Raw genomic sequence first — 26,718 nt, 5'->3', positions numbered from 1 at the left:
GTCAGAGAGAGAAGGAGAAGGAGACAGAGAAAGGAGGAGAGAGAGAGAGGAGGGAGGGAGGGAGAGAAATCCAGGATTATAAAAAAGAGGCATTTAAAAACAAACCCAAAAACTGCTTATTGACAAAAGAAAAACTAAAGTACCTAGCCTGGGATGAAAAAATTTTCCCAAAGAATTTGTAACCAAAGACCAGTTATTGTGTGGATTGGAATTTGAATTTTAATTATTTGTGGTATCTAACTTAAATTTATCTTTGTAATTGTATTTGACACATTAACATAAAAAAAGTTTCTAACTTGGTAGTAACTATGGGGCATTTGGCATAAATAAATACCATCTCTCAAAAGAAACATACCCTCAAACCTGGCCTTATAGAAACTGAGTTATTTGTAGTGAGGTGGATGGACCTAGAGACTGTCATACAGAGCGAAGTAAGCCAGAAAGAGAAAAACAAATACCATATGTTAACTCATATATATGGAATCTAAAAAAATGGTACTGATGAACCCAGTGATGGGGCAAGAATAAAGATACAGATGTAGAGAACAGACTTGAGGACACGGGGTGATGGGGCGAAGGGGAAGCTGGGACGAAGTGAGAGAGTAGCATTGACATATATACACTACCAAATGTCAAGTAGATAGCTAGTGGGAAGTTGCTGCATAACATAGGGAGATCAACTTTATGATGGGTGATGACTTAGAGGGCTGGGATAGGGAGGGTGGGAGGGAGTCACAGGAGGGAGGGGATATGGGGATATATGTATAAATACAGCTGATTCACTTTGGTGTAACTCAAAAGCTGGTACAAGAGTGTAAAGCAATTATATTCCAATAAAGAGCATGCATGCATGCATTCATGCATGCATAAATAAATAAATAAATACACATGAAAAAAAAAGAATTCCTACAGATCAAGCCCAATAAAAATTACAAAACACAGGAAGGAAGAAAAATCCAACAAGAGTCAACAACAGAAAAACAATAACTTCATGAATAAAATTATCAGTAATTATGAAAACATTAAGGTGATGAAGACATTAAAATGTTGAGAAAAGCTGTTGTTGAAAAACAGATTTATAAAGAAACCAAATAAAATTCATGGGAATTAAAAATATAATGATTGAAACTAAAAACTCAATGGATGAGTGAAATAGCAGAAGAAACCCAGCTGATACAAGAAATAGCAAACTGGATTATGTATAATGAAATCACACAGGATAAGACACAGAGAGATAAAGAGATAGAAAATATAAAGGAGGTTAAAGAGGCACATTATATAACATGAAAAGGCCCAATATTCTATATATCTTTATAGAATTTCCAGAAGGAAGGAACAAAGAGAATGGAATCAAAGCAAAACTCAAAAATATTACAGATAAAAATGCAACAATTCTCAGACTTAAGAAGCACAAGAAATCCCAAACAGGATAATCAAGATACCATGGTGTCTTGATTGTAGTGAAGTTGCAAAAGGCCATAAGCAAAGGAAAACCTTAAATGCAACTGGAGACAGATTACCTACAAAAGAATGTCACCCCAGTAACCTTATAAAAATGTATAACGATGATGACTCTTGTAGGCGTACAAAAAACAAGGGGCAAAACCACTAGAAAATACTAATATTCTAAGACTGGAGAGAGTAATCAGAGTTAAAGTGTTCTAAATTCTGTTAATTATTCAGGAAGAAATTATAGATGTTAATTTACTTTAGACTTTATTAAGGTAACTACACATGTTAAAAAATATTTAAGAGAAGCCACTGAAATAGTAGAAATAGAATGGATATCTTCTAAAACATGAAAATGGGAGCAAGAGGGTAGCTTTTAAAATTCAATAAATAAAGGCAGGAAAGGACAAAACAAAGAAACATATAAAAGAGAATAAATGGTATAAAATGAGATGAGAAAAATGAATCTAAGTATATCTAGTAATAAATTTAACAAAATTCATTGGTTGGAAGACAAAGATTATCCCTAATAATGCTTTTGCATTAAAATTTTTCCCTCTGATATGAATATAGCTATCAATTTTCCTTTCAGTTGTCTTCATCTTGTTCAGTATTGTATTTTAGGTGGATTTTTAAAGTTTATCTGATAAAGAGGGTCACTACATTATAATTAAAGAAAACAATTCAAACAATTTACTAAAGATATATAGCAATTCTAAATTTGTAAGTATCTAGTAACATAGCTGCAAAGATACAAGGAGAAATTGACAAATCCACAATCATGATGTAAGCTTATATCAAAATCTTGTACAATTTTGCACAAGTACTATAATTGATGAAGTATTATAGTAGACAGGGTTTATGCCCAGGTAAAAGCAACCTAGACAAGAGAAGCAGAAGAACAGAATAGCAGAAAAAGTGTAGGGCCAAATTTCTGAGAGTGTAAGAGATATGAGAACAAACGACTTATGTAATGGGTAAGAAAAACTTGGAGTAAGAGGTGGACAGAAAGCAAAGCCCTAAGGGTAGCAAACTGTAATAGAACTAATGAAGACATAAAGTCACTGAAGAGGGCACCTCTGAGTCCCCTTAACACATGGGAAATGGACACACCACTGCTCAGGATGGATTGAGCCTTTATTCCGGAGTCACTGCTACTCTTTGGAAAGTTACTGTCTTAGTTTCCCAAGGCTGCTGTAACAAATTATCACAAACTGGGTGGCTTAAAATAACAGAAAAGGCTAGAAGTCTGAGATCACAGTGTTGGCAGGGCCATGCTCTCTCTGAGGGCTCTAGGGGAGGCTCTCTCCTTGCCTCTTTCTAGCTTCTGGTGTTTGCTGGCATTCCTTGGCATTCCTTGGCTTGTAGCTACATCACTCCAGTCTTTATCACATGGCCTTCTTCCCCTCTATGTGTTTCTGTGCATCTGAATCTCCCTTTCCTTTCTTTTCTGAAGAAATCAGTTTTTTAGATTTAAGACCCACCCTAATCCAGTGTGATGTTATCTTAGCTAATTACATCTATTTTCAAACAAGGTCACATTCTGAGGCTGTGGCTGGACATGAATTTTGGAGCGATACTACTCATTTCAATTATCTAACTTCCCTGAGTCTGTTTCCACATCTACAAAATGAGGGTCTTTGATAAGATAATCTCTCAAAGTCTCTTCCATACTGAAAATTTTATGATTACTGTTGTGATTCATGGCCAGATAGTTAAAACTAGACTTCTAATTGTTTTGCCATTGTGTGATCTTTAATGTTAAGTTTAAAAGGTTTATTTTCCCCATATCATGTAATTTAATTACTTTTAAATGAGAATTCTAACAGAATAGTATTTATAACCAAAAGTCCGTTTCTAACCGGATTGTACCCATCATCCAGGTGCAAATTCTTACATAAATGGAGATAGACTTTTATATGAAAGGCATTCCTGCATTCTTGTCTACCTAGTAGAAAAGCAAGTGGCTAATAGAAAAGACCATATAATGCCTTTTCCAATATGTGGTATTAATTTATTCACTAGTTCACTTAACACTTTTTGTTAAGCATCTGCTCTATGACAATCACACCTCACTAGTTGTATGGAACCTTGCCCAGAGATATTTAAGAGGCAAGTTTTCCTCATCTCAGTGTGGAATAAATTTTTGTAAAGAATTTCAGTGCAATTTTCATGAATTTACACTTTCTCCTAGGGAGTTGTGCCATTGTTGTGTAATATATACTGAGAGTTTTAAAACATTCATGTGCATTTATACTTGGAAGAATGGAAAATAACTCCACAAGGAACATGGGCTGTTGCCAACATGGAAACCTGGGAAGAACATCAGGGCAGGTGAGTGTGGATTTCTAATTCAATTTCATAGATAATCACTGTGTGGTTATTCTGTGCAAGACATTCTAACAAAAAAAAAAAAAAGAAGTTTTAAGAAAACTTAATACCACTGAAACTGTATGTAAGTATGAAGTATGAGGCTATTCAATCTTCCTATTTAATATGTATCAGTCAGTACCCACCATGTGTCGGGGGAGTTGGGATCTTTAGGAGAAGAAAGAACATCTAGTGGTCATGAAAACACAGTGAGGTGCACTTAGGAAATGAAAGCCTATATCACAAGGGAATTGGAAGAATGTAACAAAGAAGACAAAATAGGAGAGAAGAACCTTGCACCCCTCATAGGGGGAGAATAAAAGAAAAAGAATTCACAAGTTCAAGGAAGCCTGCTCTGCCCCTAAGGGCTCATAATGGGTCCTGGTGGTATATGATCCCAGCTAAGGAAGATGGCAGCAGCTGCAAGAAGAGTCTACCTAGAGTCTGAGCCCTTTCACCTTCACGCCCGCTCCGCACTCCTCCTGACTCACGTGGTAATGAATGACACTCTTGCAAGAGACCAGCAATGATTCTTGGGGTGTGGAGATTATGATGTGTCGACAGTAAGCTGAAGCACCAGGTGCACAACAGATATTTTCATTTTGACCTCAAATGATAGAACTAGGATCCCTGGGAGGAAATCAACAGCCAACAGATTTCAGCTTTACATAAGGAAAGACCTCTAGGCTGGTCCCTTCTAGCACAAAGACTCTATGATTTTAGGATTTTGTAATTCTCTGCTCTCCCAAGCAAGCAAGTTCCAAAAGAAAAGCATGTACAATGTTCACGGTGAGGATTAAACATATTCTCTAACCCTCTGTGGCGTTCGATTGGCATTGGAACACGTATCAGCACATGTATTCCATGTAAGAGCAGGGAGAAGGACCAAAGAAGAGTTAAAATGAAGTGGGCTGACTTAGGAAGGGTGTCTGCTCACTGACTATGATAGAACATTGAGTGTGTTACTGAGGAGATACTGACTTGGGGTGGAGGAGCCTTTTGGAAGAGGTGAACTTTAAGTTCCTTCTAGACAAAAGTTCTGTTATTCTAAAGTGTTGCAATTCCTTGCTTTCCAAGACAAGTCAGCTCTGGAAAAGAAAAAAAAAAGAACTTCATGAGAACGAAATCTATTCTGTAGTAACACCAGCACTCCCTACTTACTTGCTAAATTGCCAGGATAGTAATGCATTTCATGTGGGAGTTCTTGCTGTAAGCACAGTGGAAACCAAACAAAAATAAATCCAGACACTATTGGCACTGGAGGGAAAAATGTTACAGCATAAAGAGCAATGGAGGGATGTGAAAACCTGAATCTTTCCTCTTTCTAAACCTATTAGGTGGGGCTAACAAAGTATGCGTCTGTGTGGAATGTGGGTAGTAGCCCCTCCCAGAGGAGGGTGTCAGAGCCCAGGCAAAGTGAGGAGATCTCCACTTAGGAGGGCTACCCAGTGCAGGTGTTTGAGCTTCAGTAGGGGAGGCAGGCATCCAAGTAAGGCAGGGGTAAGGGCATGGTATGGGAGGTGGGGCACCAACAGCACGAGGAGGCTGGCCTGGCACAGGGCTTAGAGCTCAAGTGCACGGGAAAGTGATCTAGTCAAGGAGTGGGGACCCCAAGAGAGATAAGGCAGGTGTTCTGGTGGTCACAGTGAGGGTGAAGATGGAGCTTAGTGGTGTGAGAAGCACATCTATCCATGAGATGAGGGACTGGCCTGTGTGGAATGTCAGAACCAGAGGAGTGTAAGGAGGGTGGCACTTGCACAGGACAGGTGGCCATGACGATAGAAGATTGGTACATAAGGGGAAGAGGTGGATAGGTTAAGCAAGTTAAAAGGCCAAGAAATTGGGAGCCAGGTTTCTCCCTCTAGGAGAAGGTAGTTATGAGTTTGGAAAGGAAGAAAACTAGAATGAACCCTGTGGTGTTAGATTGGAATTGGGTATTGGTGGGAAATCACGGTTTTCAATTCTATATAACTAGATAGATAGGTGAGGCTAGGAGTGGGAAAATCCTCCCCTAAAGCTTATGGAGACTGGATTCTTGAATCAAATCAAGGTTCTGTTAACAAGAAAGAAGGGAGGGATTGACTATTAAGCAACAAACATCTCGCCAGTCCACCATCTGATAGACCCTCAAAGCAGGCAGCAAACACCCTTGGCTCCAGGATGCTTTCACCACCTCTTTGATTTCCTGGGTCTTGCTCACTAACCTATAGTATTTCTAGATTATTGCTAGACCAGGGGTCAGCAAACATTTTCTAAAAAGGGCCAAAAAGTAAATATTTTGACTCTGTGGGCCAAGAGGAAATGTCCTCAACTCATTGAACAATAATTTACCAAAAGATGAATGGTCTTTTTTATTTTACATTTGAAAATGTAAAAACTATTTTTAGTTAGTAATTCATATAAAAATAAGTGGTGGGGGGCAGGTTTGTCCCATAGGCCACAGTCTGCCACTCTAGCTGTAGACTGTCACCATCCCCAGCATTCCCAAGATGGGCCCAACTTGGTGGCTCTTCTGGGACTTAACCTAAAAAATTTATGGCATCTGCAAATCCCTTGGGGCAAGCCAAATTCTTCACCCTATTCATGTCTTGTCACCCCTGTCCTAAGGGCAACCTGTGTCCTGAAACACTCATTTCATCAGAACAAATAGAGCCAAATTGAGGGACGAGAAATGAAAAATCCCCAAAGATTTTTTTTGGCAACACTGCTTTGCCTCAGAAAGGCCAGTTTTCACAATTCCCAGAGACTAAAAATAGAGTTCTGTTAGAATGTGAATGTATTTAAACATTCACTAGTAAAGTCATCGTTAGGCAGCTCAGGCATACGTGTTTTTAAATGTTAGAGTAAAGTTCTTGGGTCCATTCCACCATTGACTGTCTACCAGTGGGATTATTTAGTATTGGTTTAGTCATGTTTAGTGTTGGTAGGCTCATTCACAAACATTATAGCTCACATCAACTTTATCCCCATTATACAAATCAGGACACTTTTAAGATCACAGAGATTAAATTACATTCTGTAGGTTACACAATGTCTCAGTCAGCTCAGGCTACTATAACAAAATACTATAGACTGGGTGGCTTGAAGAACAAACATTTATTTCTCACAATTCTGGAGGTTGGGAAGTCCAGTATCAAAGTACTGGCAGATTTCGTTCTTGGTAAGGACTCTTTTCCTGGCTTGTAGAAAACTGCCTTCTTGCTGTGTCCTCACATGGCAAAGAGGAAGCTCTGGCATCTCTTCCTCTTCTTCTAAGGGCAATAATCCCATTATGGGGGATCTACCCTCATGACCTTTTCTAAACCTAATTATCTCCCCAGGATCCCACTTCCTAATACCATCTCACTGGGAGTTAAGGCTTCAACACATGAATTTGATGGGAGCACAAACATTCAGTCCGTAACACAGTTATCCAGAGCTCAGATTCATACTCTGATTTTTTACATTTAGGATTCATTTCCCTACACAATTTCCACAGAAACTTTACCCCATTCTAGAATGATAGATTGCCCTCACCTGACTGCACTTGCCTAGAGAAGAATGTCATAAAACACGTTTCAGCATAAAATTTAATCTTCACCATATAAACTCTATTTTGAACATTTTCCCAAAGCCTCATAACTAGTGGGCATTTTCCAATCATAAACTACTTGACAGTATGTAATACTTTCATCATTTTACTGACAAATTCTCCTAAGAGATATTTGTGTCAAAATTCTGCAAGCGCCCATTTACTCGAAGAACACATTTGTTCAAAAGCAAACCTCAGTTGTTTAATGAAGTCATTCTCCTCATCCAAAATCAAAATGGAACTTTTACTAGTACAAGGTCAAGAGTTTTTTGTTCCTTGTTTAAACTAACCATTCCTTTTTGCACAACAACAAATGTCAAAATATATAACAACACTTTCACGTCCAAACACTTAGAGGAGAATTTAACCATACTCTATTAGAAATAAAACACCCAAGAGTAAAACACTTAACAATTAATCTGCTTCCATGGCTAAATTGCATGTTCTATTTAAACTTAATCTTTAAAAGTTTTAAACATTATTTCAATACTTGGACTATTCTTAGTAATTATCATGTTCTGCTTACCCAAAGTAGGACATTCTAGAGAAGTTATTTTGTTTTTAATGCAGTATTTCTGATGTATAAAATAGTAGATATTCTAAAAACTTAACTGTGAGCTTCTTCTCATGCATATAGAATCTTAAGGAAAAATAATAATTAATGTCTAAGGTTTTAACTCTGTATCTTTCTTCTATTTCTCCCTAATTTAAACTTATTCTCAAAGGAGACATATGCGCTCTAGAAGACACTATCCTAAAAAAATTCGACTATGATTCCCAAATGCCATTAAAAGTCAAAATACTGTTTTGGATATAATAAGTTCCATGTGGGTCTGAACTATGGTGGTTATAGCCTGACATTCAAGAATTAGATCCTAGGGACATATAGACCAATATTTCCATAAGTGTTACTTAAAATATTTTTAAACTATTTGGTAAGAAAAAATAATGTGACCAAATAAGTTTGGGAAATTCAGATAAAAACAAAGTAAAATATTATGAAACATTTAAGCATCTAGAGGAAGAAAGAAATTAATAATAAGCACATATCCATTAATCAGATTTAACAAGTTATTACCATTTAAAGTCAAGAACTTTTCCTTTAGGACCTTCTTTTATCTCCAGAAAGACGGTGATATTAACCATTTACTGTGAACCTCATTTTTGTTTTTTTTAATGGAAATTCTCTATTCTCACAACTTCCAAGATGCCACATTATCCTGGTTTTTCCCTGACTCTCCACCCTGGTTCTCTGCTCTCTCCATTTTCTCTCTATTAGTCTAGACAAACAATAGGTGTGTATATATACACATGCATACGTGCACACACGCACACACACACACACTATAAGGAATTGGCTCCCACCACTATGGAGGCTGAGAAGTCTAAGATCTGCAGTTGGCAAGCTGGAGACCCAAGAGAGCCAGTGGTGTAGTTCCAGTGTGAGACCAAGAGCCTAAGCACCAGGAAAAGCAGTGGTGTAAGTTCCAGTGTCAATCCAAGTCAGGAGGCAGAAGAAGACTGATGTCCAACTCAAAGGCAGTCATGTATAGAGAGAATTCTCTCTTACTCAGCCTTTTATTCTCTCTTACTCAGCCTTTTATTCTATTCAACCTTCAATGGCTTGGATGATGCCCACTCACACTGGGACGGGCCATCTGCTTCACTCAATGCACTAATTCAAAAGTTACTCTCATCCAAAAACATCCTCACAGACACACCCAGAAATAATGATTCGCCAAATATCTGGGCACCCCATGGCCCATTCAAGTCAGCACATAAAATTAACCATAATAGTCCCCAGCTGGCTTCCCTGCCTTTTCTTAAATCATGAGTATTTCCCAAGACTCACCCTTTGGCACCAGCAAATTTTTAAAAATTCTCTCCCTCAAAGAGTTTGTTCATTCTTAGGGCTTATATGATATTTTATTTATGACAATTTCCTAATCAACATTTTAATGCTATACTTTCAGTAAGAAAACAAAGAAGGTTGTGTGGAGATAGAAAGGGTATTTACATTTACTGTGCTCTTCCTCTGTGCTAGGCATTTCATTTTAGTTCTTAGAAGACCCCTGTTATGTGTCCATTGTTGTCCTACTTTAAAGATGGAGGGACCTAACTCTACACCATTTTCCAGATCTACATGGACTAGGCTTGCTACACAAAATACAGGATGCCCAATTAAATTTGAATTTACATAAATAACTAATAAATTTTTAGTATGTGTGCCACATGTTGTACAGAAATATGTACATGTTTCCTAAAAAGGAAAAGAAAACTTTATCTGAAATTTAAATGTAATTGAGCATCCTGTGTTTTTACTTGCTAACTCTGGCAACCTCACCTGGATTGGGTCCTCCACTGCTTGTTCTGGTCCCTTAGCTCTGTATACAGACCCTCCGTGTCTGCCTGATCACCTGTCCCTGATCACTTGCCTTTCGCCATGGTCACCACATGCTGACAGCTCCCATACCCCAATCCCTGTGCTCTATGCACCTGCAGGACTCTCACCAGGTGGGAATTCTTCCACACTCACTACCTGGCCTGGCTGTGGCTGCTGGGCCAAATCCTCTGAAGACTGTTCTCTACCACAAGCAGGTATGGCACCGTCTTCCCCTTACTCCACCTAGAACCAGCACCGCCCTGGTGGTCGTGCTCCTGGGTAAATGTCCCACCGGCATATAAACCACTGCCACCTTCCATACAATACCAGGTCTTGCGGGAAGGGGGAAAATATGGATAGAAAACTGATTAAAAACAAAACAAAACAAAGCCAGAGAGGCATGTTACAGCTCAGAGCAGCAGAATGAGCCCCAGAAAGGAAGAGAAGACAGGATTTGTATTCAACATTTTTTCACCATGGTTAAGACTGTAAGCATCATGTTTATCAAAGCAGTGAATTCCACAGGCTGTACGACATCGCTAACTCACTGAATATTGGCATCAGAACCAAAATCAACAAAAAGAAATTGAACAGGAATAACAGGAGCTGCTGTGTTTAGCTTGAGAAAAGCCATGACATAAGGTAAAACTGCTGGCCAGCAGTTCAGATAAAGAAGACATCAGCATTTTTGTTCAACACAGATTCAAGGATAGGCAATATGATGTAGTAGAGGAAAAAACAAGACTCAGATTCAAATATACCCTACCTCAATTCCTGATTTCACCACTTAGGGAAAGAATGGGAGTTTACTGGCAGACATCTGTGCTGCATTCCCATGCAGAACCTCCTAAGAAGCAACAGGCTCCCTAATGGGAGCCTTCTGAAGGCCACAGCAACTGACCACTAAAAAGCCTGCCTTGAGCACCATGGTAGAAATCCCTGTGCCCAAGCTTGGTTCAGGAACTGTGGAGCCTCCTGCCTTCAAGGGACTGAGTCAACTAAGGAAGCACAAGTATGGTGGCCAGTGTGGGCTCAAGTCCAGTGCTCTCCTTGGGTACTTGGGCTCTAAGAGTCCACTAAGACTCTTGCACAATCAAGGAGCAGGGTCCAGTGGGGGGAGTTAGGATTACATCTCAGGTTGAGATTGACTTTACTGGCTGCCAAATGGGTGGGAACATGTAGCAGACTGACCTGATGTGGGAAAATAAATAAATATGACCTTTATTTTCATCCAAATATTAGGGAATATAATTCATACTCTACAAAGTTTAAAGGACTTGTTCAGTCAGACAGACTCAAACCAGTCCCAACCGTATCTCTGTGATTTAACATACTTTCCAAGCATCATTTCTTCCGTTTGCAAAAAGGAAAAATTAATGCCTATTTCACAAAGCTTTTAGGAGAATTACCTGAGATAACTTGTGGTAGAAACCCTGACATAATTCTTAGTGTGGCGTGATTGCATTTTATACAAATTTGAATTCTGTGGATTTAAAATAGTGCAATAAAAAATATGAGCTCCATTATACAGCAAAATTTGAAAAAAAAAATGTGAATCCCATTTTATATTTATTCCTATGCAGAAAAACATCTTGAATGGATATCATTTGCCAATCACTAATTGAATGTGGAGAACAAAAATAAAAGGAGAAGTTTAGGATGACCCCCAAAGTTCTAATTTGGGTGACAAGTGATGATGCTATTTACCAAGAAAGGCCAGGAATATGGAGGGGTGGAGAGAAGTCCCCCAAGGGCAGTAGGGAGGTGATGTTTTTAGGTTGGACATATTAGGTAGGGGTAGATGCTGTGGAACATTCAGATAGAGTTACTCAGCAGGCATTGCTGATAATGGCCTGGGTCTCAGAAGAGAAAGCTGGCTGGAGATATATAGATTTGAGAGTCAAGATTAAACAATATATAACTTAAAGCATATATTTGAAATCACCCAGAGATTGAGAATGGAATGAGAAGATCAGAGAAGCAATGATGTAGACTTTACAAACACCATCATACAAGAAGTGAATAGGAACACATTATCTCTAGAGGAATCTTAAAAGAAATGCTCACAGAGGTAGACAGAAAACCAGGAGGGAGTGTTGTCACTGAGGCTGAGTTTAAAGAGAGATTTTTCTTCAATATTTTTTAACTGAAGTATAGTTGATTTACAATGTTGTGTTAATTTCTGCTGTACAGCAAAGTGAATCTGTTTATATATATATACACACATATACACACACATTCTTTTTCTATGTTCTTTTCCATTATGGTTTATCATAGGATTTTGAATATAGTTATCTGTGCTATACAGTAGGACCTTGTTGCATATCCATTCTATACATAAAAGCTTACATCTGCTAACCCCAACCTCCCACTCCATCCCTCCCCTCCCCTACTCCCCCCTTGTCAACCACAAGTCTGTTCTCTATGTCTCTATGATTCTGTTTCTGTTTCATAGATAGGTTTATTTGTATCATATTTTAGATTCTGCATATAAGTGATATCATATGGTATTTGTCTTCCTCTTTCTTCCTTCGCCTAGTATGATAATCTCTAGTTGCATCCATGTTGCTGCAAATGGCATTATTTCATTCTTTTTAAATGGCTGAGTAGTATTCCATCGTATGTATGTACCACATCTTCTTTATCCATTCATTTGTCGATGGACGTTTAGGTTGTTTCCATGTCTTGACTATTGTGAATAGTGCTGCTATGAACATAAGGGTGCATGTATCTTTTAGAATTACAGTTTTGTCTGAATATATGCTCAGGAGTGGGACTGCTGGATCATATGATAATTCTAGTTTTAATTTTCTGAGGAACCTCCCTACTGTTTTCCACAGTGATTGCACTACTTTACACTCCCACCAACAGTGTAGGAGGGTTCCCTTTTCTCTACACCCTCTCCAGCATTTCTTATTTGTAGAGTTTTTAATGGTGGCCATTCTGACTAGTGTGAGGTGGTACCTCCTTGTAGTTTTGATTTGCATTTAGACAGAGATTTAATGCTGAAGAAGTTGTCGTCCATGTCAGGTCACAGAAAGGTCAATAAAGTTATAACATTTTCATCAGCTGTTGAAGGTCAATGGAGAGTCTAGCTAGCACAACTTCAGTGGAAAAGTGAGAGCAAAGATGGGCTTCAGGAATGTCCACTTTAAAGGAGGTGAGACTTGCACTGGATGCTGCATGGATCAAATCACACTTAGAATATTTCTTCTAACTTTGGCCCCGTTGAGTGTGAAGCACTGATTGGAGGAGGCAGCCATTGCATAGCAGAGGAGAAGCAGGCATCAGGGTTAGGTAGTGGAAGCAGAAGATAAATTAGAAGGCTCAGGAAAAACCAACCAGATAAGCCACGTTGTATGAAAATTAGAAAGACAAAACAAAGGGGCATAGACAGGAATATGGAGTGATTTACATGTTTTAACCATGAAGGTAACGGCAGCTAGGAACACAATGGGGATCGGACCGCATGGGGTTGAGGGTCTCGGCCAGGTGCATTCTCCACCCCCTATTACTCTGGCAAAGGAAGCCTTCACGCTGCAGGCAGCATTATGAGGAAATCCGCAAGCTCTGAGTGAAACCATAAGTGGTCAGAGCCTTAAAAGACCTGGGTAGCTCTACCTGGGAGACAGAGCTTGCCATATAAAAGGATTAACTTGAACCTGCGCGCAAGACACACCCTGGGTGCTCCTACTCCCGTGGATTCTCACCTGCCTCAGTGCTGAGTAGTAAGTCACCTGAGTGGATATGCACATTGTCTTGTGTAGTTTCCTCTCACACTGCTACTTGAAGGGGAAACTCAGGACCAGGATAAGGAGGGAGCCGAGTATAAAAGTACGAAGGGATCCAGGCCGCCTGTTACCTGGAGAGCTCACCTGTACTTTGAGGGTTGGTCCCACTCAGGGTGGAGCAGAAAACATGGCCCATCCCACTCTATGAGGGACCTACAAATAGAGACTTCTCATTAGATGGCAAACAAGATGGTGGCAGGAGTGGAGGTGGGGAGAGTTGAGACTAGAAACTGTGACAGAAAAATAAACAGCTGACTGAACTTGGAATTTGTAACCACATAAAGACTAGCAAATAAAATCATAGCTATGCTTAATAATTGACAGACTTGGTCTTATTCCTTGCGGATGCAGCAGAAAGAACTAGGGTCAAAAGGTGCTGAGGAAGCTGCTTTCTCTGCTTTGATATGAGAAACAACTCACTAATTACATATCTAATCCTTCCCCAAAGCGAACAGAATGCACCCCAAAGTCAACAACCTGTCAAGCACAGAAAGCGTTAGACCAGAGGCTGGATACACATTACTATTACTGGAGACACTTCATTTTCTTGGCCTCATATTCCCATCTGAAAGCACTTCAGTAACACTCCAGGGCTCTCTCTCCACCCCTCACATCTCCCCAGGTAAAGAGGAGGGATGTACCTGACTGGGGAATTTGGGAGAAACAACCAGGCCTGCAATTCAGCTGCTGCTCCACTCCATGAAAGCAAATGCACACATCCTGGCTGCTCTCAGCAGGCTGAGGGCGGGCTGCAGCAGCCCAGGCTGTGCAGTGACTGAGCATGAGTCTGTCTGAGTCAAGGGTAAAGTACTAGCAAGTCACCTTGGTCAATGATCCCAAGCCATGGTTCCCTACCATCTGCATCAGGTAATATTTAGCTCTCCAGCTCTCTACTTCCCAGTTGTTTCCAAACTCAGACAAGGAAGAGGGTGTTATCATGTTGTCCCCTAAGACTCTAAGAATATCTGTGAGGAATACTGTCCTGGGGAAAATGTTAGACCATATAACTGAAAAGTTGTTTTGTATGTAGGAGTGGCTTAATACTTCTCAGATACTTCTAGGATCTTCTAACTTAATGTTCAGTTGACATTTCAGATTCAATGAATCTAAAATTAAATTTCTTTTGCCCCTCAAACTAGCTCACTCCCAACATTGCAGCACATCAAAAGTACAGCTGGCCTCACATTCATTGAGATTTAAAAGGTTAAAGTTCCCAAATGGTAGGGAAGTTGAAAACATCCCTATCATGATTGCAAGTCCATACTGACATCATCAAGTGGTGGTTGAAAATCTGTGAACCCCAAGATCTAGTGAGAGTATGGAGAAGACGGGGGGGGGGGGCCAAGGTCAACATCCACAGGTGCTGTGAGGAGGCTGGGGGAGAGGGAAGAGCAAGAAACCTAATATGAGGACAAAGAAATCATTCCCCAAGAAAACGACTAGGACATGTCATGCCAGAGAACGCCCCCTCCAGAAACAAAGCATTTCAAAGAAGAAGCATAATCAAATGCTGCTGAAAGAATAAGGAAGAAGTGAGCATAAGCTATTGGATTTGATGATTAAGATATTCCTGGGAATAAGACCAAGTTTGTGGTGGTGGGGCTGAAAGGGGAAAAATCATTTCCCATTAATTTATTCAACCAACATTAACTGAGCATCTAGGGGTTATGAATTTGAAGTATGTAAGACGCTGTCCCAGTCCTCAGGCATTTACAGTCCAAGAGGAAAACAGAAAATAGACAATTATAACAGTAAGAAGTGCCTCAGGGGCTCTGGGGACATATATGAAGGGTAACTAATCAAGACTAAGGGAGAGGACAGAAGATCAAAGGTAGCCTTTCTGGAAAAGACGACATCTGAGCTGTGCCTAAACAGGAGTGAACCAGTCAAAGAAGAGAAGGGGACCCTATAGAGAGAGGGCATATTGCCTGGAGAGAGTGTCTTGTACTTGAGTAACAGACTAAGTAACTCAGTATGGCTAGAGCCAAAGATTCCTAAGGAGAAATGGTGGGGAATGAAGCTGAAAGCTAGTGAGAGGGGACAGAAAGGGCTTTGTGGGCAGTGTTAGAGCTGATAGGGAGTCGAGGAGAGATTATAAGCAGGAAAGTAACATGAATACATGTGACTTTAAAAAGACATTTCTGGTGGGCAAATGAAAAACAAGTTGGAAGGTCAAGGTCAAGAATAGATGCTGGAAGACCCAGCTAAGGTGCTTCTATAATAATGTCACTGAAGGTAATGAGTGCCAAAGAGAATGGAGAGGAGAAAGAAAGAGAGATTATATGTTAAAAAGGGAAAGCATATGCAGTAGGGGATAAAGGAAAGGAGTCAAAGATAATTCCCAGATTCTAACTAGGTCACTTGAGTCTATGATGATGCCATTCATTTAGAAATGAGATACATGAGAAAGAGAGGGTTGGGAGAAGGAAGCGATATGTTCTGTTTTGGAAATGATGAATTAGCTTGTGCCTTTGGAACGCCCAGGTAGAGACCATTTAGAGCAGTTTTTGAGTGTCTTTGTAGGCAGGTGGGAGTTAAAGTCAAGAAGTTTGACAACACATGTTAGGAGAAACATAGAATCTTAAGAAAGGAGGGTTGAGAAATGTTTTATAGGAAAGGAGTGAGTTGAATACATTTATAGACACAAGGGAATAAATCAACAGAAAAAAAGAAATTGAAGATGATGGGGCCAGGGAAGGAGCAGGGGTAGCAGTTCTCTCCTATTGAATTTTACCTTGTAGTGCAGTAAAAGCAGAGCTGTCTTCTGAACATAACACACACACTCTTGAGTTAATTGGTAAATTGCCTAGTGCAGATCCCAAGTCATCTAAAACAGATGGTAAACTGCTAAAATGAATTAGGCTCCACCAACCATTTCAATGGAACATTGTATGGTATGGAAAGAAAAACACTTGGCAAGGCAGGAGGCATGAGTCAGGAGTAAGTAGTGAGTGGGGTGAGTCACGCACTTAAGATCAGTAAAAATCTGGCTCTGCTCCTGACTTCATTACTTCTGAGCTTCCCATCCCTCTAGTCACCCAGGCTCAACAATATCCTGTCAGCTTCCTCACTCATCCTTTTACTACACGTACTACCTGTTTCAGAATTCTGTGAGTGCTTTGGTTCTCACATGGGTCCTTTCCTTTTCATTCCCACTGAACAGCTTTCCAAATCTGCCATCAGGTCACTGCCCACAGGTTTAAGCCCAACTCCTCAGTGGACACTCAAGGCCTCAACAATATGGCTCTGTCCCATTTTTTCCAGTTTTATATCTTGCTACTCCCAACATAAATTCTCCATTTCAGCCAAATTGACCTTATTCACCCACACCTGAAGTGTTTCTCCTGTTTTCCTGGCATTGTTTTTCTTTTAATTCTTTCAACAAATATCTCACGTAGAGAAGCTTTCCCTGATGGTACCGTCTACAGCAGTGCATCCCAGTCACTTTTTTTAAAAATTGAGATATAACTGACATGTAATATTATGTTAGTTTTAGGTATACAACATAGTGATTCAGTTTTTGTATACGTTGCAAAAAGATCACCATAGTAAGTCTAGTTAACATCCATCACCACACAGTTACAATTTTTTTCATGTGATGAGAACTTTTAAGATTTACTCTTAGCAACTTTCAAATATACAATACAGTATTATTAACTACAGTCACCATACTGTACATTATGTGACTTATTTTATAACTGGAAGTTTGTACTTTTGACCACCTTTACTCATTTTGCCTACCTCCACCAATCTGTTTTCTATATCTATGAGTTTGTGGTTTTTTTGGTTATTGTTGTTTGTTTTTTAGATTCTACATATAAGTGAGATCATACAGCATTTGTCTTTCTGTCTGACTTATTTCACTCAGCATAATGCCTCCAAGTTCTAATCATTTTGTCGCAAATGCCAAGATTTCCTTCTTTTTTACGGCCGAATAATATTCTAATGTATCACATTTTCTTTTATCCATTCATCTGTCAATGGATATTCAGGATGTTTCCATGCCTTGGCTAATTGTAAATAATGCTGCAGTGAACATGGGGCATCTTTTTGAGTTAGTGTTTTTGTTTCCTTCAAATAAATACCCAGAAGTGGAATTGCTGAAACATATGGTAGTTCTATTTTTAACTTTTTGAGGAACTTCCATGTTTTCCATAAGTGGCTGCAGCAATTTACAACCCCACCTTTGCTCTTGGTGTTCCTTTTAGTAAAGGTATTCATCTTTTACTCTGATATATTTTCTTCATAGCATTTAATTCTGTATGACATGTCCTTGTGTATTTGTTTCCTTGTTTACTGATTCTTCACACTAAAATATAAGTCCCTTGAGAGCAAGGCATTTGTCTAATCTACTACTACTTCCCCAATACCTAAAACAGAACCTTGTACATTGTAAGCATCCAACATAGTTATTGAATAAGTAAATAAAATCTTTATTGAGTACCTGCTTGTGCCAATCTCTGAGGAGCTAAGGATAAAGAAATGCAAAAAATCAATAAACAGAAACTTAAATTAAATAGATTTGGGAGACTAGAAAGGGGAACTCTCACACCTGCAAGGATAGCAGAGCCCAACAGGAAGGACTCCTCTACTTTCCATGGCAAAGACTTAGCCAATGAGAAGCCATGGGCTCTTTGTTTACTTAGCCCTCCCAAATTCCTTTTCCTTCCTATAAAAGCACTTTCCTTACTTGCCATGGGGGGACTTGCATGTGACTCAGAGTGGTTACAGGCATCCAGTTGCGATTCTCTGCTGATCCTGAACAAACACATCTTTGCTGGAGAATTTCCTGACAGTATATTTGTTTTAGGTCAACAGAAGTAATCAAAACAGATGCAATTCCAAGACACCAAAGGCATATAATTTAGTGGGAGAGACAGACCAAAAAACAAGAATACTATTAAAAAGTAATAGCTATGAAGGAAAAGAACAGGAATTACAGCAGGGATTAATTTTAGATTGAGTAATCAGGAGAGGTCTTTCCGATGGCGGACATTTAAGCTAAGAGCTTAAGAAAGACCTAGTCAAACTAACAGCAGATGCAGAAGACTTCCCTATGGGATATGAGCATGGGCAAAGCCCTCTGTAGGATTTTCTACATTCACTCCTGACATTTTCCTCTTCTGGGATGCTTGTTTTTATCCAAGAGTCATAGATGTCTAAAGCTAGAAGTGATCCTAGAAGCCATCTAGCCCACCCTCATTTTACAGAAGAAACTACAAGTACATACGTACTTTTTGCTGGGAATTTTCAGTCTTTAAACTGAGGGTAAGAGAAGTTAGATGCCCTGTGGGAGGTCAGCAAGCTGACAGAGCAGCAGGGCTACATTTAGAATCCAGTCTTCTTGACTTTCTCTTCAATGGCTTCTCTGTCATTTAGCCATCTAAATTCAATATATTAAAAATTGTAACTTCTACTGAGAAATTATGTGTGCTGGGTGTTGTTCTAAGCACTTTGTGTGTATTAAGTCACTTAATCCTCACAGTAGCATGTGCAAGAGATATTATTATTATCCTCTCATTACAAATGAGACAAATTAGAAACAAAATATTAAGCAAGATGCCCAAGGTCATGCAGCAAGTGACGGAATCAGCCACCCAGACTCCGGAGCACACTCTCAATTTCCATGTAGCTGCCTCTTTCTGTGCTATAGTTTTTCACCTTAGGAATGATGTATCATTTTGCAAGGGTGGTTCCTGCTAATATTAATGTAGCATCTTCTACAATTTAAAAGTCATAAAAACTTTATATCAAAATCATTTGTAAACTTCTTAACTTAAATAGCATTACTGATTAGGGCTAAAGTGATGAAAGCCAGGTCTATGGGCAGAACAATCTTGTACTCCAAATAAACTGACCCTAAAGCGATTTTTAGATGTTTGGCTTTGTCTGCTTTTTCACCCACACCACACATTGAGCCAACACACACATAGTTCTTTGATGGAGCAGTGTGGTTTTGGAAGCTTCCCTTATCTGAAGTTCACACAGTACATGCCTAAGAAACCTGGAACCACTCTGCTGTGGTGAATTGAGGTCAGACTGACCCCTGAGGTTATCAAAACATGGACTCAAAAAGTCATTGAGAATACTCTTTTGTTTTAGGATTCCAAGTAATTTAATCTAACAGGCCTGAACCATCTGGTTCTTCTCCTGCAACATGGTACAAGTTTTAATGGTTATCCAGGGGGTTTTTACCCCCAAGTGAGATGAGTCATGGACACTATAAAATCTGAAGGTGATTTTACAAGTCTTTGCAAGTCCACACACTATTATCTTTTACAAACAAACAAAAAATTATAGTTATTTAAAATGAAAGACAGCCCTAAGATTCTACTTATTAAATTAATCAAGCGCTTTTTCATTTTAAGACAATTGCATTGCTTAACTAGATTAGTTAGACTTTCCAAATTCATCAGCATAAGAGTTTTCTCTGTATTGCCTGCGAAACTACACACATACAAAGAAAATTTTGCATTTTCATGGAAAATGATCTTTGCCAACTAGCTCTGAGTTTGATAGTGTATGAGCTCTACCATCTGCTAACAAAGCAGCCTTTTGTAATGCGTAAATGATAGTAAGGAAAATGATGGTGAAACAGAACCTAAAAAGCAAGCCTACAGTTTTCCAACTTAAGTTCAAATTGTATCCCAATAATTGAAACTGATAGCTGTTTTCAATTATTCCTTCAAAACATTAGGCAGTCTAAATATACAAGTCTCTGTTTTGAAAACTAATACTTCCAAAAACTTTACATAAAGTTTAGATCCAACTCACATTACATTTTTATGTTTTCATACCTTTGTTTCTTAAGTCCCTGAGAATTCATTGGCCAGGGAAGTCACCAAATTAAATGCTATTTTAAAACTATGATTTTAAAAACTAACTCTGCAAATCTATTGCATTAATAAGCTTAATAAACCCAACTGTTCAAGACATGAGTGTTAGTATCATTAATTTCCAGTTGTACAATATTATATAAATTCACTCTTTTATCACCTGTACATTTTAATGGATATTCTTGACAATTTATTTGACTGGGAAAAAGTTGAGAATATCTCCATAAATAATGCTGTGCTTTATTTTTATATATACGTGTGTGTATATATATTCTATTTTTTTTAGAATTCTCCAAGAGGGAAAACCAGAGTGATATAGAGGCTATAATTTTAGCCAAGTGGTCAGGAAAACCAGATCCTGGCCTCATATTTTGTAGTTGTCTGGCTTTGGGGATGTCATTTAATTTCTCGGACCCTAAGCTGTCCCTTCGGAAAAAGGTAAAAGCTCAGCACAGAAATTTCTGTGTTCTTTTCTAGATCACGCTATGGTTTGAGCACTCTGGCAGACTCTATAAATCTGATCTCTAAAGGGCTCGATATCATTCCACACAGAGATGGGGGTGGGAATTGGGGTGGAAGGAAGGACAGGAAGCCTGATCATAACCCACATGATATCTTAAATATTTAAAATGCAAAATCTGGCACTGATCGTCACTGTCCTGAGGAACATCCCCAGTAATTCTATGTTTCCCATATCCTGATACGAGATTTTTCCAAAGTGAATCCAAACATCAATTAATTTAATATAAACTCTTCTCTGTAAGTTTAGAGTTTTGCTGGGTTGATGAGAATGGAGAAGTTTTAAAAATCAAGAGCCAAGAGGGCTGAAACTGCCCAAGGTTGTATTGCTAGTGAGTAGCTAAGGCAAAATATGAATCTAGTTCTCCTGAGCCCTACGCCTGGACTTTTAATCGCTATGTTATCAAAGCAAAAGACTTCTTATGAGAAAGCATGCAAGTTCATAGCTCGTCATAATGACTGAAGTTTCCATGTACAAGTTTCTGTTAGGTCCTGGATTATATTATAAAACGGTTTACTGGCTCTGGGTTCTGTGGTTCTCTATTAGTTGGCATTTTTAGTTTCTCTGAACTGGAAGATGGAGGAGTATTAAACCAGAGTTCCTTTGCAGCAACTGTGTATAGACTTCTCAAATATTTTCTTGTTTCTTATCTGTTGTAATTGTTTTGCTTTTTTACTGAAGCCAACTTTTTTTTTTTCCAACAAGAAGGAACACCCTTTTAAGTACTGACTGATGACTGGCAGTTCAAATCCACCTTCAGTGAGGTTGACTGCCCGATTATCTCACCCAAACCCCCACTCAAAGTCCCCTTCGGCCCATAGCAATCTTGCTGTTAGACATGGCCTAGTGGCAAAGTTCTAACCTAAAGCACATCGCCAAAAGTCTTGACTGCAGGGTTTTGGAGAAACTTTGGCTGTCCTAATAAACAAAGGTAGACAACCTTTTTCTTTCTACCACTGTGATTTTCTCCCTTCTTCTGGCCTGGTAAGTGAATATGCCACTGGAAGAGGAATAGCCATGTTGCAACCATGAGACAATAAACGAGAGGATCCTAAGGGCAGTAGCGTGAAAAGACAGAAAATTTCCATTTTTACTGGCATTTGGAGGACCAGCTCTGGATTGCCTTCCTCTGGGCTTTGAGTTATAGGAAAAAAAATAAGCCCTTAATTCTTTAAGCCCCACTCTCAGTCATGTTTTCCTATATTGGCAGGTGAAAGCAGTATTAGCCCATACCTTAGAGAATTACTAGACCCAGAATGTTGTGCATAAAATAGCTACTTTGAAGCACACTGAAGTGTTTGCATGCAGCCAGCTTCTAAGACTATGGACTTAAATGTTTTTATGCTCCCTGTAAGTCATCTATATGGCACCCGTAAAAAGAAAGGTGCTGTGTTCTGAGGCCTAAAGATCTTTCAGAACCTTATCCCATTTCTCTTCTGTTTCAGTCAGCACTAGGATTTTTTTTTAATTATTGAAAGCTTACCTTTCATGTCTGTTCATCAATAATTGTTTAGAAATTTGACTGTCACAAGCACAAGAAGTAGCCTGAGGAAAACGTTGATGTTTTTATTCTAGATCTGTACCATCTTTCTTAACCTTGAATTGGAGCAGCATAGTATAATCTCTTAAATAACACATTCACTTGACAAATATTTTAAAATATTCTGTATGCTTGTAAATCAGGGAATATAATATGAATAAGACATACTCCTAGACATCCAAGAATAATTTAGTATGTGTATACCATTGAGTTCCTTGACTGATAGGCAACAAAACCGTGTTGAGAAACTGTCTTGTATTTGAAGTTAATTATGCAACTTTCTGTCAACTACACCTCATTGACTCAAAACTGATGGACTAAAATGGACTGAAAATAGCTTGCATCACTACCCATGGCAGAAATTAGAGAAAAGCATCTGATATAAACATTCTACATCATACAGGCAAAATGCCCTTAGAACAGAAAAGGAAGCAAAGGTGGGTATGGATGGTACATTTGAAAAGAGATCAGGAAAACAGGATTGAGGAAAGGGGTCAGAGTTTGTTACATAAAGCTTTAAAATTTCTCTCATCAAAAGACTCTATGGGCAAAATTGAAAGCAAGTATCAAGTGTAGGGGAAAAATCTCAAATACATTCCAGGCAAACGGTGAATATTCCCAGTATATAAAGAGCTATTATAAACTGTAAGAAAATTATAGGAATTCCAATTTAAAAACAAGCAAGATATGAGCAGGCAATTTATAAAGAGTACACAGTGGACAAAAATGTCCTCATCCTAACTCTATGCTATACGTAAAGTGCAAGATTAGATATAAATATGGGTCTAGATATCTTATTCCCCAAACTAACTTGAGCTCAAGTCTCTACACTTAGAAGGATGGACTTAATACATGGGATTTTATAATGTAAATCTGCCATCAACTAGAATATGGCGATATTTTACAACTCTTCCACCATGTATCTGGTAGTCTCCAAAAGTACAAATTGCTTATTTATCAAAATAGGACAGAATATAACCAGTAGTTGGAATTATGGCTTATATTTCAGAGATCAATTCAATGAGTTGTAAGATACAGATACATGATTCTTGTTTTTATGAACTCACGATCTAAGGAAGAAAGATGATAGGCATAACTATTTTACTAACTGAAAGTTGCACTATGACAAGCCCCATTTACATTCGGAGTGTAGATACAATGTTAAGGTTAAAGGATTAGAGATTAGCGATTAAAAGGTAAGCACTGGATTCTCTAAAATCTGTTGTACCTTAAATGACAACATATGCTTAAAGAAGGAAGGAAAGAGAGGTATTCCTTTCATTCTTATTTACTACAGCTTTAATTTCTCCATTTTTATTATTATAACAATTTAAAGCTATCTAGATGGATGACTTCCAAAAAATGAAATAGCCCAAAACTAGTTGTAAAAAATATTTTCCTCAAAATATGGCTTCCATCATTCATACAAGGTTCATAAAACCCCTCTAAACAAACATCATGAAAATAACTAGTTAAGACATGAATTCATACGAACCTGTGATACTGCTCTTTTGGGTAACTGTGAAATGTCAAATTCAGGAATCTCACCTACAAGAAAGACTTCAGACACATTTCGTTCGGGAGAAATGTATTCTTCTCTAGAATTTACTCTGAGTTTTAACTTGCTTCTCCATTGTTTTAATTGAAGTTCATGCTTTAACATCTGCCATGAAAATAATTTACAAATTCCATGGAATTGTTGTAAGGATTAAATGAGATGATACACATAAAGTACAATGTTTGATACAATCATAGCACCAATCAAACATTATATATTATCATCATTGTTGTTATATAAATTACCATTGTCCAGAGCATGTGTAATAGTCTCTGAACCATCATTATACATCATTTCCACCAGTTGTCATACAACATTGTCATAGGCAGTCACCTTGAAGATGTGGTCCAGCCTTCTCTTTGAGAGATGAGGAAGCTGAAATCCACAGAGTCAAGGTTCTGGTAATGACAGAACTAGTATTTGGAGCAGGAGGGGTGAGGGCATGAAGCCATAAAAGAAGAGTCAGGGGATTTCCCTGGTGGTCCAGTGGTTAAGACTCTGCACTCGCACTGCCAAGGGCCCGGGCTCAATCTCTGGTTGGGGAACTAAGATCCCGCAAGCCGCATGGTGCAGCCAAAAATGAAAAAAATTAAATTAAATTAAAAATAAAAATAAGTAAATAAAGAAATAAATAATTATTTTTAAAAAAAGAGAGAGAGTCAGAAGGAAAGAATTTGGAAAATTGCCTGATCTATCATTACAGGAAGTCCCCATTTTAATTTTCAATACATTCCTTAAAACTGCATAATCAAGAAAAAACCCTAAGGGTAAATAAGTGTTGTACACATACACACACACACACACACACAATTTTGGTAAAATACATGTACATATTAGAGCCTAAGGAATAGCACACATTAGAGAGCTAGCATACAAAAGTGTTCCCTGCATCTCCTCCCAGCAGACACCTGCCATCCTCATTCCACCTTAGTGAATACAGTATTATTGTTAGGCCAAGATATCACATAGCTAAAAAAGAAAACATTTCTCTAAATACTCAATCAACTATTTAATACATATCTATAGTAAGGATAATATTATCTTATCATATATACTAATATATATCAACTACTACAAAACATTATGCACGGTGTAATGGGGACAGTTAAGAGAACAATACTGTCTGCTCTCAGGGACGTTCAGTTTAAGGGGGTGTAAAAGGGACAGCCTGCTCATGCAGTTACCTTTTCACCATTAGACAGTCAATGACCAGTCTTGGGGGGCCAGGTTGAAACATTAGCTTAGTACAAGGAGTGATGGAAAACACAGAAGGAGCAGACTAAAACAGTGGTACCCAAAGTATAACTTTTTAACTGGCAACATTGAAAATATAGTCCACGAAAGGCAGATGCTAGAGGACAACCTATAAGAACACCAGTTCAATACCAGGGGATGATAAACTTCTAGAGAGCAAGAATGATCGATGTTTTATGCATCTCAGTCTCCTCCGCAGACTCTAGCACTGTTCCAAGCATTATGCAAGTAATAAATCTTTTCTTACTCTCTTGGAACGTGTGTAGTATCATCAGTGTCAACATCTGAACCAATTTGAGGTGAGAGGCATTGATCATCCCTTCCACAGGGTAACCATAAAACAGTGGGTTTAATTTCTTCCTGTTTTTCTCTTACCTATTTATCCTGACTTTGTATTTCAAAGAATACTAATAAAACATTTCCTACTAAATAATGTAACTGCAAAAAATTCCAGCATGTTTCTATGTCTGTTCCTAGAAGTTACTATGAAAATTCTAAAACAACATGAAATGATAATATACTGTACTGATAGCTAAAGCAAACTAGGGATATTTTTAAGTTTGGAGGAGTTTGCTTGGATCCTCTATATTGATTGCTTTAATTCCAGATGGGTGTCCCAGTTAACAATGATCCTTTAAATTTAGCAATTTAAAATGTAATTTGGTATTAAGATTATAATTTATTAAATTGAATGTTGAAAAAGAATAAATAGCAATTTAATCTTATCTAGAAAAGAATAAATTTAGTTTTTATCATTTATTTCTCTATTATAATCATATCAAACAGTTTCTCTTCCACTTTAGACATCTATATCCACCTGAACACTTGCTTAAACAAAATTCTCAGTGTCTCTATCAATAAATTTAAATGAAATGTTAAAAAGATTTTTCCTTGATGTTCATAGTTCAAATGAAACAAATATGAAATATATTAGGAAATATTTTGGGTAGAATGGGGTGACATTTAAATTATTAAGTTAAAAGAACAAGGACCCCATTAAAAGTATATAATATTCAGGACTTTAGTGTTTTCCACATATAGCTTTGCTACCTGAGGCAACATCAATGTAACAGCAAAATTCAGTTTCTAAAAAAATTAAGTTTCCGATATGCCATACCAGCTCATCTTCTCTCTTTTTATACTTATGTCTTGCTTTATCCCTCCATTTAGTTAGGATAATTATGAGCTTGTAGCAGTGGAACATCTGTTGTATCCGCAGTAGTGTATCTGAAGAAAATGCATTAGATTACTCTATATAGTTAAAGCTGTTCTCAAAAAACAAAATGTTTAATATTCTATCACGTTTATAACATGAACCAATGTTGCATTTGATAGTTTTTTATTTTAATTACATCTGAAACTAATAACTTTTGACAGCAGTAGAAAGTACTCCTAAGGCTTTATTAACCTGTTAACATCACCTTTGCCCTTATAAATTAAGATATA

The 26,718-nt window shown here is 38.2% G+C and overlaps 1 protein-coding gene across 1 annotated transcript in view; it reads right to left on the bottom strand.

Annotated features, from left to right (window-relative positions):
• Window positions 1–26,718, bottom strand: part of FBXL13 (F-box and leucine rich repeat protein 13) — a 171,375-nt gene that overhangs the window by 120,113 nt on the left and 24,544 nt on the right. The window contains exons 7-8 of the mRNA XM_057732585.1: window positions 26,390–26,499; window positions 23,956–24,123 (exon numbers count right to left, since the gene is read on the bottom strand). Coding sequence (XP_057588568.1) covers window positions 23,956–24,123; window positions 26,390–26,499 — 278 coding nt within the window. The remainder of the gene's footprint in view (window positions 1–23,955; window positions 24,124–26,389; window positions 26,500–26,718) is intronic.

This window comes from Hippopotamus amphibius, chromosome 4 (genome assembly GCF_030028045.1).
Source record: "Hippopotamus amphibius kiboko isolate mHipAmp2 chromosome 4, mHipAmp2.hap2, whole genome shotgun sequence".
Lineage (NCBI taxonomy): Eukaryota > Metazoa > Chordata > Mammalia > Artiodactyla > Hippopotamidae > Hippopotamus > Hippopotamus amphibius.
Note: the sequence above shows the minus strand (reverse complement) of the source record. Positions and strands in the feature narration are given on the sequence as shown.